The sequence below is a fragment of the Rhineura floridana genome, chromosome 11 (genome assembly GCF_030035675.1).
Source record: "Rhineura floridana isolate rRhiFlo1 chromosome 11, rRhiFlo1.hap2, whole genome shotgun sequence".
In the NCBI taxonomy this organism is placed as follows: domain Eukaryota; kingdom Metazoa; phylum Chordata; class Lepidosauria; order Squamata; family Rhineuridae; genus Rhineura; species Rhineura floridana.
The window spans coordinates 5,005,299-5,023,295 of record NC_084490.1 but is presented as its reverse complement, the minus strand read 5'-3'; the positions used below and the strand labels follow the sequence as shown (position 1 = coordinate 5,023,295).

At 48.1% G+C, this 17,997-nt stretch overlaps 1 protein-coding gene across 1 annotated transcript; it reads left to right on the top strand.

Annotated features, from left to right (window-relative positions):
• Positions 1-1,421: 1,421 nt before the first annotated feature.
• On the top strand, positions 1,422-17,993 carry PSME1 (proteasome activator subunit 1). The gene is made up of 11 exons (XM_061588592.1): positions 1,422-1,605; positions 2,383-2,415; positions 3,079-3,141; positions 7,866-7,967; positions 9,570-9,630; positions 10,553-10,650; positions 10,774-10,842; positions 11,984-12,051; positions 16,793-16,847; positions 16,938-17,024; positions 17,742-17,993. The coding sequence occupies exons 1-11, from the start codon at positions 1,567-1,569 to the stop codon at positions 17,820-17,822; spliced, it is 756 nt and encodes a 251-aa protein (XP_061444576.1). The 5' UTR covers positions 1,422-1,566; the 3' UTR covers positions 17,823-17,993.
• The last annotated feature ends 4 nt before the right edge of the window (positions 17,994-17,997 follow it).

Genomic DNA, 17,997 nt, shown 5'->3' with positions numbered 1-17,997 from the left:
TGGTGGCAGGAGCTGCTGCTTGTCTGCCTGCTTGAGCGTATGGAGAGAACTGCTCAAAGCTTCAGATTGCTATAACAAGATGCTACAGGATGAAAGAAAAAAGGCAAGGCAGGCGTTACCTTTTGCACAGAGGTATCTTAAAAGCCGTTAAGACAGCTCAGCAGTACTTCACACAATACACATGTTCTGGAACTCATTGTACTAGGACGTGCAGTGTTAGCCTAAGTGGCTTTTTACAAAACCAGCAGCCCAGAACATACAGTTGTCTTGTCAGTGGCTAATGATCACAACCAGCCTGAAAGGCACAGTCCCTGCTGGTATTTATCTGAAATCACGCCATCTATTTTCTGGGCCAGAGGGAGAGGCTGTCAGCTCTTGCCACAACGTGACTGGTGGCATCTGCTTCAAGGCTGTGGCTCTTCACAAGCATAGGGGAAAAGACAGGTTCTCCCTCCACCCCCGAAAAAATCATTCTGCTTTAGGAATGGCATTCATGTGGCCCTTCACTTTAAAATGCCTGTTTGCCTGCCTTGGCCATGTGGATTATCTAGAGCCACAAATGAACACGAAAGCCTGAGTGGGCCCAGGGGAGACCCATTGTAGGTTTCAGAGCAGGAAGATCTCTGAGCAGAGTGACCTTGCTGCCGGTTCTCTCCACCTTAACACTTCGTAGTGTGGTGGTGAGGCCAATGTACTAAATAATATCTCATTTAAAAAAACAATCAGAGATGAAAAGTTTTGGGGTATACTGGAGGAACAAACCCATGGCCGGCCCATGGCCAACTACAAAAGTTCGTGCATGTTGCACTAACCAGAGGAGTTTCTCTCTGGGAGGCAGTGTGGTATAGTGGTGAGACCTGGGACCAGTCATTCTCAGGCTAGCCTACCTCACCGGGTTGTTGTGAGGATATAATAGAGTGGGGAGGGGGAGAGAATCATCCTTGCTGACCTGAACCCCTTGGTGAGATCTGTGTGTATGTGTGTATAAAAATGTAAATATAGTCTCCTTATACTCCCCAAAATTGGGAGCCTAGGAGGCTGCCTTACACCGGGTCAGACCATCGGTCCATCTAGCTCAGTATTGTCTACTCTGGCCGGCAGCGGCTTTCCCGGGTGTCAGGTAGGGAGTTTCTCCCAGCCCTACCCGGCGATGCCACCAGGGGCTGAACCTGGGGGAGCATCTGTATGCAAAGCAGGGGCTCTACCACTGAGCCGCGGCCCCTCCAAAGTTAGCCGCCTAGCTGGGCTCCTCTGCCTTTCACCCCTGCAATGGCAGGCAGAAACGCAACAGACAAAGCTGCAAAGCGGGGCCATCCGGTCTGTCGCGGGAGCAGCAGATCGCCCCTTTTGAGAAGCGGGAAGTCCCAACCGGTGTTGGCGGGCTGGGTTTTTTTTAATTCCTCCCCCCCGCTTGTCTCCTCCCCCTTTTCTTTCATTTTCGCTTTAATGCATGACTTGCGAGCTGCTCGCAGCTTCCCACGCCGCTTTGGAACTCGCCTCCCGGGTTTTGGGGTTCGGCCGGGCGGTGTTACAATCCCCGGACCTTGACTCGGAGAAGTCAACATCATGGCTACTTTGGAAATTTCCCCAGAGTGTGAAGCGAAGGTAAATTTAAAGGAAGGAGGGGGCACAGGCAGAGGCGGCCGTGATTATGTGTATAGGGAACCTTTGAGCAATTTCTTTTTTGAGGGGGGGATACATTTGTGGGACATCCGTTGGAAGGGTAGGAAGGGGTGAGTTTAGATGGTGGCAGAGGAGGGGTGTGCTGGTATAAGGATCTTCTGGCAGAGCGTCTGTGACTTTTAATGGTGGTGTGGCAGGCAGAAATTCAACAGGTGTTCCCCATTACTTTCTATTTTGGGGTCTTGGGGGAATCTTCATCTGTTGAATTTCTGCCTGCCTTACCAGGCGATAGCACCTTTCTGGGCACCATGTAAGATGGAGGATTTGGAGAGAGGGAGGGGGGCTTGAGGGGGGGTTATGTTAAGCCGGGAGAGTGCAGGACAAGGGTGGGAGAATTTTGGAGTGTTAAGCCCTGACTGGAGAAGGACAGATTGTTTTGCCACCCCACCCCCGCAAGTGCACATAGGGGTCAGAGATGAAGCAAGGGGGAGGAGGGTTGGCCTGTGCGTATGCACGCATGGGGGAACTGGGATCTTTGTGGGGGGGCACCCAGGGAATTGGCATCGTATTATGTTTTCCGTCAGGGTGCAGACCAAGCGGCAAGGCGAACAGGTGGATGATGGGATCGGGTGACACCGCACTAGAAGGCCTGGCGTGGGGCCCAGGCGCAGCCAGTTAATGGCCTGAACATGGAGCTCCTTTTTTTTTTCTATCGTCAAAATAGTTTCATTTCTCTTTCTCTTTCCTCCCATTCTCCAGGTGAACTCCTTCAAGAAGCAGCTCTGTGCCCAGGTGAGAGGCTTAAAACTTCCTTCCAGCAGTGCTTGGTATTTTTTTTTTAAAAAGGAATTCACTCTCCACCCCACTGCACCCCAAAAAACCTCCTGTGAGTTTTGCCACACAAGTACCCCCAAAGTGGATTTTTTAATGCCAGAACAAGGGGAGGGAGCAGGGTTAAGTGAACCAAATCTCAGTCCCAGAACCTAACTCTCGTGTCATGGTTTAACTCTGAAATGCAGGGAGCTGGTTGGCCTCTGAGCATATACAGAGTGCATTTCCTGTGGCCCACCCTCCACACAGTTGGGATTTAGGAATCATATTCCTATTTCACCCTGTTAGCTCTAAGCTGCACCCACCCCATACTTTTCTTTTTAGTAAGTTTTGTTTTTCCTATGGTTATGCTTTAGATTTTGCCACCAAACTGCACAAGATTCTAGTTCCTTTTGAGATCAGAGATCATTTACCATTATCCCAAACGTAAGCTTTGTTCCTGAGCTTTTAGGCCTCCATAGAGACAGTCTTGTGACTTTGCATTTTAGTTATCTGACAGTTGTGAAAAGGTGCATCCATTTCCCCCTCCCCTCGTTTAATCTGCTAAAGTTTTCATCCTACTTGAGCTCAGATATTTCTCTTGTCTGTTGCCATATTCTCTCCCCCATACCCGTCATTTGCAAGGCTGAAGAACTTGTCGCCAGGCGTTTCCCAGAAAAGATTGCAGAGCTCAATAATTTTCTGAAGGTAATGCTTCCTTATGGGTGTTGGACTGTGGACTGTGTGTGTGTGGAAGAGGGGAAGGGTCTTGTGGGGGGGCAACATTTAAAGTTAAAAGAGGAAATGGTAATTAGTGGTAGTAATGGAGGCTTAGGTTGCATCGTGAATGATTAACTGAAATTCCCCCCAGCATTTGTGATAACCAGATGGGATTTTTGGCATTACAGAGTTATAGTTCTAAAATCTGAAGGGGTTGGGTTGAAATACAAAGGTTTACAAAAGGAAAACATAGGAATTTAGAACAAAGGAAAGAATACAAAGTTTTGGAATGGGGGAATGTATGTGACTGAAAGACTGGTCTGAATTGGCTCCAGGCTGTAATACTGTACTATGCACGCTTTTCCTGGGAGTAAGCCCCATAGAACTCAGCAGGACTCAACTTCTATGTTGACGTGCATAGGATTGGACTGCTGGCCTGAGTGTGTGTGTGTGTGTGTGAGTGTGAGAGAGGGAGGGGCTGGCATCAGCTTATGGTATGGGGAAACTCCCATAAAACCTTTAAATACATGGTTTTAAATACCAGTATGATTTTTTTAACAATATGTCATGCTGGAACAATATTGTAGGAATACAAAAGGAGTTTAGTCCTTACCATAGAGCCTGCTGCTTGCCTCCTGTTTGGGAGGAAAGGCGTTACAGAAATCAAATAAATAACAAGTAATAATACATAACAAAAATAATACATACAGTGATGGTCTTGCACCTTCCTTATCATTGTTTTAGCACCAGGCAGAAAATTACCTCTTTTCCTAGGTATTTCATGGACTGATAATGATTTAAAGTTGGCTGGTTGTTTATGAGGTGTTTTCCTGCCAAACTTCGCCACGGCTGTTTTTTTTCCCCAATTGGGATTTTGTGTGTGGATTTTTGATATGAACTATTATATGTTTTCTTATAACGGAAACAATTATTTTATTTTATTTATTTATATACCGTCCTCCCACAAAATATCAGGGCAGTGAACAACAATATAAAAACACTGGGGGGGGGGAGGGAACCATTAAAAGCCATGCAAATTAAATTAAAATGATGGGCTACTCGAAAAGCATTTTAAACAGCTGGATAGGCCTGTCGACATAAAACAGTCTTTGAGAGACGTCCAAAAGTCAAAAGCGAGGCTGCCTTTGCTGAATCACTGCTGGGAGAGGGTTCCACAGCATTGGACCGGCCACACCAAATGCCTGACTTTTGGATGAGGCCTGTCAGGTCTCTAAACCATGGGGGACAACTTAGCAGCGCTCCTCCAGATCATCTCAGTGATCGGACTGGGATATAATGGCTCAGGAGGTCCTTAAGGTATCTTGGACCAAAGTGACTCAGGGCTTTATTTATTTATTTATTTTGTTTCATTTCTAAACCGCCCATAGCTAGTAGCTCTCTGGGCGGTGTACAAAACTGGATTAAAATACAATAATATAATAAAATCAATAACACATAGCAGCAAATTAACTAACAAAAAATTTAAACGTAAAAACATTAAAATGCCTGGGAGTATAACCAGGTCTTAACCTGGCGCCTAAAAGAAAGTACCGTAGGCGCCAGGCGTATCTCCTCAGGTAAGCTGTTCCAGAGTTCGGGGGCCACCACAGAAAAGGCCCTAGATCTAACAACATTCCTCCGGGCTTCCTGATGAGTTGGTACCCGGAGGAGGGCCTTAGATACTGAACGAAGTGAACGGGTAGGTTCATAGTGGGAGAGGCGTTCCACAAGGTATTGCGGTCCCACACCGTATAAGGCTTTATAGGTCAAAACCAGCACCTTGAATCTAGCTCGGAAATAGATGGGTAGCCAGTGCAAGCGGGCCAGGACAGGTGTTATATGCGCAGACCGATAGGTCCTCGTCAACAACCTGGCTGCCGCATTTTGCACTAGCTGGAGTTTCCGAACAGTCTTCAAGGGCAGCCCTACGTAGAGCGCATTACAGTAGTCCAATCTAGAAGTTACCAGAGCGTGAACAACTGAGGCGAGATCGTCACTGTCCAGATAGGGGCGTAGTTGGGCTACTAGGCGAAGATGGTAAAACGCATTCCGTGCCACCGAGGCCACTTGAGCCTCAAGCGACAAGGAAGGGTCAAAAAGGACCCCCAAACTACGAACCTGTTCCTTCAAGGGGAGTGTAACCCCATCTAGAACAGGATGAACATCTACCATCTGGGCAGGTAAAGGGCTCACCAACAGTGTCTCAGTCTTGTCTGGATTGAGTTTCAGTTTATTAGCTCTCATCCAGTCCATTATCGCTGTCAAGCAACGGTTCAGCACATCAACAGCCTCACCTGAAGAAGGTGAAAAGGAGAAGTAGAGTTGCGTGTCATCAGCGTACTGATGACAACGCACTCCAAAACTCCTGATGACCGCACCCAGAGGCTGCATGTAGATGTTGAAAAGCATGGGGGACAAAACCTGACCCCTGAGGGACTCCACAATGGAGAGTCCAGGGTGTCGAGCAATGTTCCCCAAGCACTACCTTCTGGCGACAATCCGCCAAGTAGGAGCAGAGCCACTGCCAAGCAGTGCCCCCAACTCCCAACTCCGCGAGCCTCCCCAGAAGGATACCATGGTCGATGGTATCAAACGCCGCTGAGAGATCAAGGAGAATCAACAGAGTCACACTCCCCCTGTCCCTCTCCCGACAAAGGTCATCATACAGGGCGACCAAGGCTGTTTCAGTGCCAAAACCAGACCTAAAACCGGATTGAAACGGATCCAGATAATCGGTTTCATCCAAAAGCGCCTGGAGCTGGCCGGCGACCACCCGCTCCAAGACCTTGCCCAAAAAAGGGACATTAGCCACCGGTCTGTAGTTGTTCAAAACATCTGGGTCCAAAGAAGGTTTCTTTAAAAGCGGTCTTACTACTGCCTCCTTGAGACTGCCAGTGACTACTCCCTCTCTCAAGGAGGCTTTATCACCTCTTTGGCCCAGCCGGTGGTCACAGCCCTGCCGGCCTTCACCAGCCAAGATGGGCAAGGGTCCAGAGGAGACGTGGTCGCCCGCACCATTCCAAGCACCTTGTCCACTTCCTCGAGCTGCACCAACTGAAATTCATCCAACAATGAAGGACAAGACCGTGTTCTGGACACTTCAATGGAATCAACTGTCATAACATCAGAGTCTTTAAGTCCTGACGGATGCATGCAATCTTGTCCTGGAAGCGCTCCGCAAGTTCATTGCAGCGGGCTTCCGATGTTTCCTTGGTATCATGAGGGCCAGAATGTAAAAGCCCTCGTACCACCCTAAAAAGCTCCGCTGGGCGGCAAAGGGGTGATCTGATGGTGGCAGCAAAATAAGACTTTTTTGCCGCCCTAACCGCTTTTACATACAACTTAGTGGAAGCACTTACCAAAGAATGATTACATCCGTCAGGAGTTCGCCTCCACCTGCACTCTAGCCTCCTTCTCTCTTGCTTCATCACTCTCAGCTCCGGGGTATACCACGGTGCTGTATGAGCTCTGCACCGAAGGGGGCGCACGGGAGCGATCATGTCAATGGCCCGGGTCATCTCCGTATTCCACAGATCGACCATGGCCTCGACAGGAGCGCCAGTGCTATCAGCCGGAAAAACTCCCAAAGCGTTCTGGAAAACAACAGGATCCATAAGCCTCCGGGAGCGGACCAACTTAATAGGTCCCCCACCTCTGCAGAGGGAAAGGGCTGTCGTGAGTCTAAAGCTCAGCAAGCGGTGATCTGTCCATGACAACGGAGTAGATGAAAAATACCCCACCTTCAGATCACCATCTCCATGACCAGTGGCGAAGATCAAATCAAGAGTATGTCCTGATACATGCGTCGGGCCAGAAACAATTTGAGACAGCCCCATGGTTGTCATGGCGGCCATGAAGTCCTGAGCCGCTCCAGACAAGACAGCCTCGGCATGAATGTTGATATCCCCCAGTACCACAAGTCTGGGGGACCTCAACGATACCTCCGAGACTATCTCCGTCAGCTCAGCTAGGGAAGCCGTTGAGCAGCAAGGTGGTCGGTACACCAACAGTATTCCCAGTCTGTCTCCTTGGCCCAGCACAAGATGAAGACACTCCAAACCAGTCGCCGACTGGACAGGGTGCTTGGTGAGAGAGAAAGAACTCCTATAGACCACAGCAACCCCACCTCCCCGGCCCTCAGATCTACCACAGTGCTGCACCGAGTACCCAGGTGGGCAGAGCTGGGAAAGAGCAACCCCTCCCTGTTCACCCACCCAGGTCTCAGTAATACACGCAAGATCAGCGTCCTTCTCCACAATCAAATCGTGGATAAGGGGGGTTTTATTAAGGGCCGACCTGGCATTTATTATGCTATAGGTTGCATGGAAAATGCTGTAGGTTGCATGGAAACCATTTTTGTGCAGCTAATGTGAGCCAGTGTGGTGTAGTGGTTATTAAGGTGTTGGAGGACTACGACCTGGGAGACTAGGGTTCGAATCCCCACACAGCTATGAAGCTCACTGGGTGACCTTGGGCCAGTCACTGCCTCTCAGCCTGAGAGGAGGGCAATGGTAAACCACCTCTGAATACCACTTACCATGAGGGTTACCATAAGTCAGAATCGACTTGAAGGCAGTCCATTTTCAATAGATACTACTAGTACTACAACTATAATTTAATAAACATCCCCCGCCCCAAATGAGGATGGCATGGATGTTTGCGGGTGTCAGAAGTGGAGAATGAAAGATCTGTTTTTCTCTTTATTCCCCTAGGCCCCTGAGCTGAATGTTTTGGACCTAATTTCGCTCCGCGTCGAGTTAGACATCCCTGTGCCTGATCCCAAGAAAGATGAGGAGCGTCGCAAACAACGGGAAGTGAGTGGAGTGGGGGAATGGGTGGTGGGAGGGGGGCTGAACCTCAAGATTATGAGAGAAGAGATCAGTCCCTGGGAACTTGCCTGCCTTTTTGGACTGTTACCATCTTGTGGGTTGAGAACGGGCAACTGAATTCTCAAGGGGCTCTCGTAAGCAGGCCAGGGCCTGCTGTTGTGCCAGCCTTCACCAACTTGGCACACTCCAGCCCGATTTGGACTACAACTCCCATCAGCCCCAGCCAGCACGGCCATGCTTGCTCAGGTTGATAGGAGTTGGGAGCCCAGCCTTTGGAGGCCCGCAGGTTCTCTACCCTGCATGGAAGTTCTTTCCGTGTACAGATGTTGGTTGCATGCAAAAGGTAGGCTCCCTTGAGGATTTTTTTTTAATTCCTGTTGAAGCTGCCCTCTGCAGAGCAAGTCAACATCATTCCCATTTATAGATAGGAAATGGAAGATGTGCCCAAGGCCACAGAGTGATTCTATGGTAGAGGTGCAACTTTTCACCCTACTTTCCCAGATGCAGCTTGTTTGCACAACCGGACTGTTCTAGCGGAGGAGGAGGAGGAGGGTGTGTGTGTGAAATCACATTATTATGCCTTTTGTTTACTTCATACCTTCCTCTCGGCCTGGAATGATAAAAGGAGGTGATTTTCAGCTCCACATTCTTCCTTTGTGGTTAAGTAGAGCTTTGTATATCTCTCTCTCTCCCATCCCTCTGGGAGATGCCAAGGGCTGTGGGGCGTTTTTTTAGTTCCCTCCCTCATATTTTCCCCATCCTTTTCTTCTCCATCTAAGGCAGAAGGTGCTTAATCTCTAAATAGAGTTTCCTTTTTTGTCCTTATTTTTCATGGGGTTCCCCTCCCCCGCTGTATAGGAGACGGTGCCTTTGCTTGCTTGCTTAAATGAAGGATTTGTGCTTCCATCAGCCTCTGCTTTCCTTCTTTTGTGTTTGAGCAATCTGAGGGGATGTTAGGACATTTTTGTCAGGGAAAGGACAGATTTCTTCCTCAGGCTGATTTTCGCATTTGTTTCTGCCAGTCACGAAAAAGCAGTAAATGCAAAAACCCCAGGAAAACAGCAGCCTAATATAAATTGGGATGCTGGATTCAGATTCTGCCACTTGTGATGGGTCTTAGAAGGCCCCGTCTGCATCATACATTTAAAACACACAACTTTAAATAGGCATGGCTTCCCCTCAAAGAATTCTGGGAACTGTTGTTTGTGAAGGGTGCTGAGAGTTGTCAGGAGGCCCCCATTCCCCTCACAGAGCTACTTCCCAGAATTACTTGGGAAGAGAGGTTGATTGTTAAACTACTCTAGGGCTGATGGGAGTTTTAGTCCAAAACATCTGGAGGGTACTAGGTTGGTGAAGGCTAGCCTAGAATCACATCTATTGTTCCACCCACCTTTTGTCTCTGACTCCACCCACCCATGAGTGGCATGCGGCCCCTCGAAGGTTCCCCAAGAGGGAATGTGGGCCTCGTGCAGAAAAAGGTTTTCCCCTCTTACAATAGGTGCATAAATGTGTACTGATAACTTTTTTGTCTTTCACTTTTGCTTTCTGTGACCACATTCTCTTGATTCCAATTCTCGCCTCGTGCAGAAAGAAGAGGATTCGAAAAAAGAAGAAAAGGAGAAAAAAAAATCGGAGGATGAGGATAAAGGTATGTAGGCCCTATGGAGCATTCCTCATGAAGTCCGAAAGGGAGACATTTTGATGCCTCCCCCTGGGAATGTGGATTGAGAGGGTTGCAGTGCTTCCAGAACAGCCTAGAAAGCTGAAATTTGGTGTCTGCACAGCTCAGGACAAGCTGACGACTAGAAAAGTCTGACCGTGGGACATTTTTACACTTACTTTATTTAAGATATTTGTATACCACTTAATCATTAGCATTTCTAAGTGGTGTACATAAAAATAAACCATACAGAAAATAAAACTATAAAATATTATCATGAAGCCGAACACTGCTTTAAAATACCTGCTGGAACAGTCACGCGCTTGAAGTTTAGCAAGGAGGATTTATTTATTTATTTATGTCAGGCATTTATATACCACTTTTCAGGTGGACCTCACAAAGCACTATACATTTAAAGCAGTTTCGTACCACTTTAAACAGCCATGGCTTCCCCCAAAGAATCCTGGTAAAGTGCCGCTTGTCAAGGCCATGCTGAGAGTTGTTAGAAGACCCCTTCCATTCCCCTCACAGACCTCCAGTTCCCAGAGTGGTTTAACAATCGGTCGCTTTTCCCGGGGAATGGTAGCTCTGGGAGGGGAATAGGAGTCTCTTGGCACCCTTAAACTACAGTTCCCAGGATTCTTTTGGGGGAGCCATGACTGTTTAAAGTGGTATGATAGTGCTTCAAATGCATAGGGCGGATGGAAGGAAGACCTCTTCTAATACTTCCTGAGAAAAGAAGGCCTTCCTCCTCACTCACACAAAAGAATGCCTCTTTGAATCCCTCCTGAGAAGAGGCATTATTTCCCCCCTTCTGCCTCTTCTAAGATGGCGTCTGCTGTGATCTGTGCCACGGGCCCCCTCAAGGATGGCCTCTGTGATATCTCCAATGTCCTCCTTCTCTCCCCAGCCCCGCCTTGTGGTCCCGTCTGCCACAATGACAAGATCACCGCCCTGCTGGACCGCGTGAAACCGGAGATCCAAGGCATGAAGGAGAACCTGAACGTGGTGAGATGTTAGGAGGAAACAGGTTGTATGCCCCTTGTTTCTTTGCACATGGCGCACAACCAGACATGCTCACCCAGGGTCCTCTTTCATTTTTTTTCTCACACTCTCTCCCTCACTCCTCAGATCTCTCTGTGGCTGCAACTCCTGGTGCCACGAATTGAGGACGGCAATAACTTTGGGGTTGCGGTCCAGGTGAGTTTCTACCTGCAAATATTCCAGCTTCCCTGAGCACCTTTTCCTTGTTTGTGTGTGTATTTGTGATATAGCTGACTGTTTTTGGCCCAAGTGGTTTATCCCCTGTAGCTCATCCTACCGGGCCTCGGTGTTTTAATTTTAGTAAGGGCACCCAGGCATTCAGCTCTCGAATGGGGTTTTGGAGACAGGTTTCAGAAAGGCACCCCCAAATGGTTAAATTGCTTCTAAACTAGCTGTGGGGAAATTCTAGGCCCATGACCTCATCCCACATAGCTCTTTTTGGCACGTCAGTGGAAAGACTGAGGGTTGCCTGGTTGGTGCTGACCCATGACAGGGCCTTATTGGTGGTGGTTCCTCCTTTGTGGAATGCCCTCCCTGGTGAGATGTGTCTGTCTCCTTCTTTCCTGACTTTTAGGAGGAACTTTAAAACATTCCTATTCATGGTTCACCCAGGCATTTGATAGCTGAAAGATACTGTTCCTGGCAATCCTGAAATTATGGGTTGAGAGCATGTGATTGTGTTTTTACATTTATTTTTTTAATAATATTGCTATGAATGTGTATGCTGCCCTGGGCTCCTTTGTGAGGAAAGGTGAGATATGAATGAACGAATAATGCTTTGATTAAGTCCATCCATCTCCCAGATAGAAACAGAGAAAGTGAGAGAGGTGGGCTCTGCCCACTTTTGCTCTGGCTCCATGCAGCCCTAACTCCATCTACCATGGGGTCCATGTTTCTCATGGGTCAGTGGCCCTTCATAGCAAAGAAAATGTTCCCTGCTCCTCTTCTTGACTATCCAGAAAGCTGGCGTTTGGCATGCACGCAGCCCAAGACGTAATAGACGTTTGAGAATCTGAAAATGGTGGAAGTCTGCCACTAGGCATGTGCAAAGCGCTTTGCCCTCCACTTGAGTGAACAGCAGTTAAGTCCCGTGCACCTGGGATTGAGGACAGGCATCTGCCAGCAAAGATGTCACTTAGACGTTCAGGCCCAACACCTCTCTGTTTGGGAGCACTAACCGAACACTGGTATTGTTCAACCAAGACTTGCCCTCGCATTTCCCATTCTGTCTTGCGCTGATGCTGCAGGCACATCAGAGCTTCCTTCCTTTATAACCTCCTCTTTCTCTCTCATCTAGGAGAAAGTGTACGAGTTGCTGACCTCTGCTCGGGTGAAACTGGAAGCATTTCAAACTCACATCTCCAAGTGAGTCTAGAAATCAGATGCAGCAAACTTCCACCTTTTAGGATGTGCACACATTTGGGCTTTATAAAAAAAATATGAGCAAGAGGAAATTTGAATTATGTCCACTGAGAGATGCAACATGCTTGCAAAGTGCAAAGCGTGGCCTGTTCCAGATGAGCTCAGGATCACCCTGAGTCCTCATGGCTGGGCTGGGAGTAGGAATATTAGCTTCCCCCCCCAGCCTGATGCCTTCTGGATGTGGTTGGACTACAATTCCCATCAGCCTCAGCCAGCACCCCAGGACAGGGAAGGCAAGAATACAAAGTACTGTTAGCCATGTGGTTGCAACATTGGAGGAACTATGCTTCTGAACACAGCTGCTGGCAACCACAGGAGGAGAGAGTGCTCTTGTGCTCAGGTCCTACATGCGGGCTTCCCATTTGGGGCACCTGGTTGTCACTATGAGTACAGGATGCTGGACTGTTTTCTTAAAATTCAGATAGAGAGCCTGCTTTAAACACAGCCAGCCAGTGTGGTGCTCGGCAGACTTTTGGAACTACAACTCCCATCATCCCTCGCTATTGGCCACGCTGGTGGGTGCTGGAGTCCAGCAGCATCCAGAGGGCACCGCCAGTGGGCTACCCCTGCTTTTAAACCTTCTGACCAGGCAGGGAATAAGATTTCCCTTCCTTGCAGTGTGGCGTACCTGGAGCTCTGATTGAGATCAGCAGGTTGGGGAGACGGGGGTACAACAGGGCCAGGGAAGGGAATGGAATGGCCTGCCTTACTGCCTCCCACATCAGAAGATCTGATGGTATATGAGTAGTCCCCCCCCCCCAGTTTTGGTACTGGTGGCTCACTAGCCACAGCTGCTTAAAGCAGCTTTCTCCAACATGAATGCCTTCCAGATGTCCTACAACTCCCATCATCCCCCATCATGAGCTATGCTGGTGGGGGCTAATGGGAGTCAGAGGTAATCAGGTTGGCGCAAGCTGGCATAAAGGAATCTCCATGTTCAGAGGCAGTATACTGGGTGCTGGGGGTACATCCTGTAACAGATCAGTGGGAGAATCTGATAATTGTGACTTGTGCCACTGGGCATGTGCAAAGTGCTTTGCCCTCCACTTGAGTGAACAGCAGCTAGCTCCTGTGCACCTGGATGTCCTGGTAATGGGCTTCTCATTGTGGAACTTGGGTGGCCCTTGCAGGGAAACAGGATGCTGGACTTAGACGGGTCGTAGATCTGATGTAATGGGGCTCTTCTTATGAAAAATTACCCATAGTTCCATGGGTTTCAGAGGGGAGGGATTTGGGCAGGGATGGGGAGCCTTTGGCTCTCTGGCTATTGCTGAACTTCCTCTCCCATCAGCCCCAGCCAGCCTAGCCAGTAGTCAGGGCCGATGGGAGTTGTAGTCAAACAACATCTGGAGGGACAAAAGTCCCCTGTGGCTGGACTAAGGGGTGCCATTTTGATTTCCTGGAGGTGGGGAGGGAGGCACAACATTCAGCCCCTTGATGTGCAGAACTGGTATGTAAGACGGAGGAAATGGTTGTCCCTGAAGCCTGTTACTGCGCGATCTGATTTGCGGGGAAGGAGAAGGCATCAGTTCCCCACAGGGGGCAGGAGACCTATGGCCCCCTGGACATTGCCGAGACTACAACTCCCACAATGTCATCCCAGACCATTGGCTGTGCTGGCTGGGGGTGCTGAGAGATAGGATCTAACAACAGCTGGAGGCCCACCCAGGTTAGCCACCCTGGCCTACAGAGGGGCTTACTACTGCTCAGGACAGCTGTGCTGGCGCCCCACTTGCCTCTCCCTCACCAGTCGGATGAACTGAAAGACCCATCAGAAGGAACAAATTCCCCTTCCACCCCCTGCACACTCACTCACTCACACGGCTCCTGGGCCTTGCGCAGCTTCACTCATGGCAGAAATCCAACCCTTTGTTACTTTTTCCTGGCAGGAAGATGGGGAGAGCTCCACCTATTGGATTTCTGCCTGTGTGCCTCAAAGGTTGTGTGTGCCCCAAACACATTGGGTGTCGGAACAAATTAAACCAGATTGTCACTAGAAGCTAAAATGATGAAACTGAGGTTATCATACTTTGGACACATCATGAGAAGACAAGATTCACTAGAAAAGACGATAATGCTGGGAAAAACAGAGGGGAGTAGGAAAAGAGGAAGGCCAGACAAGAGATGGATTGATTCCATAAGGGAAGCCACAGACCTGAACTTACTATTTTTATCTTTATTTTTACCCCGCCCTATTTTCCAAACTGGAACTCAAGGCGGCTTCCAGATAAAAATGTGTATAATTAAGAACATACAATAGTCTAAATTAAATAGAATTAAACTTACAAGATCTGAACAGGGTGGTGCATGACAGATGCTCTTGGAGGTCGCTGATTCAGAGGGTCGCCATAAGTCGTAATGGACTTGAAGGCACATCACAACAACAGCCTCAAAATCATGGAAGCCCTGCCAGAAAACGATTTGGCATCTCAGCTGCTGTTGCCAGTCATAAAATGCTGAGGTCACTTTGTAAAATAATAATAATAATGTCTGGAAAAGCTGCCTTTTGTTATAGCAGACAGCTAGTTTGTTTAGGCCAGCGTTGTCTGCTGTGGCTGGCAGCAGCTCTCCATGATCTCTGGCAAAGAGTCTTTTCCCATCCCTTGGTATCTGGGATCTCCTTAATGGGAGATGCTGGGGACTGAACTAGGGACTTCTTGTTTGCAAAGCAGCGGCTCTGCTCAGCCTCAGTTGGAGCTGCATTCTCCTGGATGGTGCCCAGCATAACTCTGCAGTTTGGTAGGAAAGGCAAAGGTTAATTAGGCATCGGTACAGAGAGCTGTAAATGTGGGCGCCGTGCAGAATCAAACTGTACTGTGGACGCTGCTTCAGTGCCCTACATAAAAAGGCGTGTGTGTGAGAGTGAGAGAGAGAGCACACCCCCCAAAATAACTTCATTCAAAATCTAGATTACAGGGCTGTTGCTAATCCTTGCAAAAACAAAAAGAGGTGGGAAAAAAGGAGACATAATAAGCAACAAATCTTTTAATGCTACCTAGTTTTTTTTTTTTTTTATTAAAGATTAATTAAAAGTTTCTACTGGTTTGGTTTTCAACCAACCAGCCTGCTTTCTCTCCTGTCCACACCCGCCCCTTTCACTCTCTCTGTAAATTTGCCACTTGACAAACAGGCCGAGTAGTGTTGCAAAAATGGCTGGCTACTGGAAGGTGGGGGTGGAATAGAGTATTGTTGTGGAGGGCAGACTTGGCTGGCTGGCATCCAAAACAGGAAACATGTCATGCTGCAACGTGCAGCACCCACATTTTTGAATGGTCTTTGTTTTCTTTTTACTTCTTACTCTGCAGCTTGATTGTTCACCTTGTGCAGTGCTTTCACTGTTGGTCCTTTTAGCTGCTTGATGCAGTTTAGGCCTGGAAGGCAGGGGTACAAATACATTTAAATGAACGTACTGGAGTGCGCAGAGATGCTTGGGTTGGAATGGTGCTAATCTAGCACTTAGCAATGGAAACCTAAGTTATTTAGAAAAGGGGAGCCTGCAGTTTGGGAGAATGAGGGCATATGCGACTAGAAACACTCAAAGATCAGGACAAAGAAACCTGAGGAGAAGTGAAGCTTCAGGGCAGGGAGAACAACCTGCGAAATTTGGCTTCTCTTGCAGCCCTTCAGTGCTGGGCTTTCCTTTCTGACTGCACTCATAGAGATAAGATTAGAATGATTCACATCCTGAATTTCAGGTAGTAAATTGAAAGCCACAATTGACTGGGTCTCTCTCTCTCTCTCTCTCTCTCTCTCTCTCTCTCTCTCTCTCTCGGCAGCAACAACCCTCCACCCCTTGAGTGGCCAACAAAAATAGCAGCAAATGTAATACTGAAAGTACAAAAAAGAGAGAGAGAAAATAATTCACTTCCACCAGATGCCATGATGGCCACCAAGATGGGTGACTTTAAAAGAAAATTAGACAGATTTATGGAAGATAGCCACGATGGCTATGTTCTCCCTCAACTGTCGGAGGCAGTAAATGCCTCTGAATAACCGTTGCTGGGAACCACAACTGGGAGGAGTGCTGTCCCTGTGACATCAGGTGGTTCACATGGCAGGTGGACAGCCCTTACCCCCCTGTCGGTAGCTTGGCCTGTGGGGGAGATTAGGATCCGAACTGCCGGTTGGATCCAGTTCCCCTCTCCTGGCTTTGTGCTACAAGTAATAGTTGTTTAGGATATAAGGGACAATGGTCAAGGCAGGTGTGTCTCTTCTCTGCTTCATATCCTGTAATTGTCCTTCAAAACTCTCCAGAGCAACTGAATACTGGGCCACAAACATGATCTCTTCTCTATCATCCCAGAGTGCAGGACATGGAATAGGAAGCCAGATTTCAACTGAACATCAGGAAAAACCTCTTAACTGTTAGAGCAGTACGACAATGGGACCAATGACCTGGGGAGGTGGTGGGCTCTCCGACACTGGAGCCATTCAAGAGGCAGCCAGCCAGCCACCTGTCGGGGATGCTTTAAGTTGGATTCCTGGATTGAGCAGGGGGTTGGACTTGATGGCCTTATAGGCCCCTTTCAGCTCTACTATTCTATTACCTCAATCAGAGGTGACTAGAGCCATGCTATTTGCTTTCTCTGCAGCAGTCTGGTGAATACCTAAAGGCTGAAAGACAACAGCTTTGTGCCTCTCATCTCTTCATTTCCATTCTCTCTTTCCCCCGTTTGTTTCTCAGGTATTACTCTGAACGGGGCGACGCAGTGTCAAAAGCTGCCAAGAATCCACACGTGGTAAGTCTCACCCCGTTTCCAGCTGGAGGAATAGCTCAAGGGTTACACAAATCTCTCATAATCGCCTTTCTCTCTCTCTGTTGCTTGCAGGGCGACTACCGGCAACTTGTGCACGAAATTGACGAGGCGGAGTATGCTGAAATCCGATACATGATCAGTGAACTTAGGAACATTTATGTGAGTAATTGTGATGTGGAGTTAAGGGAAAGGGAGCATCTGGGTTGTGCCAGTGCCGGGCTGTTCATATCAAAGGTGTGAACACAGCAATGTACAGCAAGGGACATGTATGTGCAATCCACTGTAATGTGCAGGTGGACCCATGGTGAGTTAGTAGCCATAGAGCTAGGCTGCCCTCTGTGCAATCATTAAACTTCTGCCTTCCGCTGGCCTCCCATCTAAAGGCCAGAGCAGGCCCACAAGAAGTGTTCAGCTTCAGCAGAAACAATTCCAGCCCCCCTCACTGTGTTTTTTCCCTGTACCTGCCTCAATGTTGACTAGAATGATGCTTCTTTAAAAAGGCTGCTTCAAAACATTTTGAGGCCATCATTGTGTCCTATGGCTCTGAGTTCTGGTGGTTAGTGGCACCTTCTATGAAGTTGTGTTCCTTTTTCACTGTTTTAAGGTTTTGCAGTGGTTGATTTGGGAGTTATTAGCATTTTGAGCCTAGCAGTTCATTACCAAGCGTGGGATTGCAGCTCTCAGCCCCATTTGCAGTATAACAAGCTCCTGTTGTGCCTGCTTTCGCTGCTTGCAGCCAGAGGATATGCTGGTGTTTGGGGGTGGGGGGAGCTCCGGTGTTACCTCCTCCCTAGCTTTATGTACCTCACTTGTCGGAAGTAGGCTCTTAACCCCCCAAATACTGAAAAAAGGTTTCAATCTCTTTGCACTTCCTAGGCTGTAGTCTATGACATCACCCTGAAAAACTTTGAGAAGATTAAGAAGCCCCGAGATGAAAACAAAGGAATGATCTACTAAGCAGCTAATCAGGGATCAAGCTGGAAAACAAAAATACTTCCCCCCAAGAACCATCTTGGTTTTTTATTGATTTTATGTAAACTGCTTTAAGTAATAAATCTATAAGAACTAGAACTTCCTGCTAATCGATTCCATTCCCTTTTGAAATAAAGAAAATTTTACATTTGAGAAGTGT

Coding starts and splice junctions, on each gene's coding strand:
- PSME1 (XM_061588592.1), top strand. CDS start 1,567: ATGGCTACTTTGGAAATTTCCCCAGAGTGTGAAGCGAAG. Junction 1,606..2,382: donor CCCCAGAGTGTGAAGCGAAG/GTAAATTTAAAG, acceptor CCCATTCTCCAG/GTGAACTCCTTCAAGAAGCA. Junction 12,052..16,792: donor TTTCAAACTCACATCTCCAA/GTGAGTCTAGAA, acceptor TTTGTTTCTCAG/GTATTACTCTGAACGGGGCG.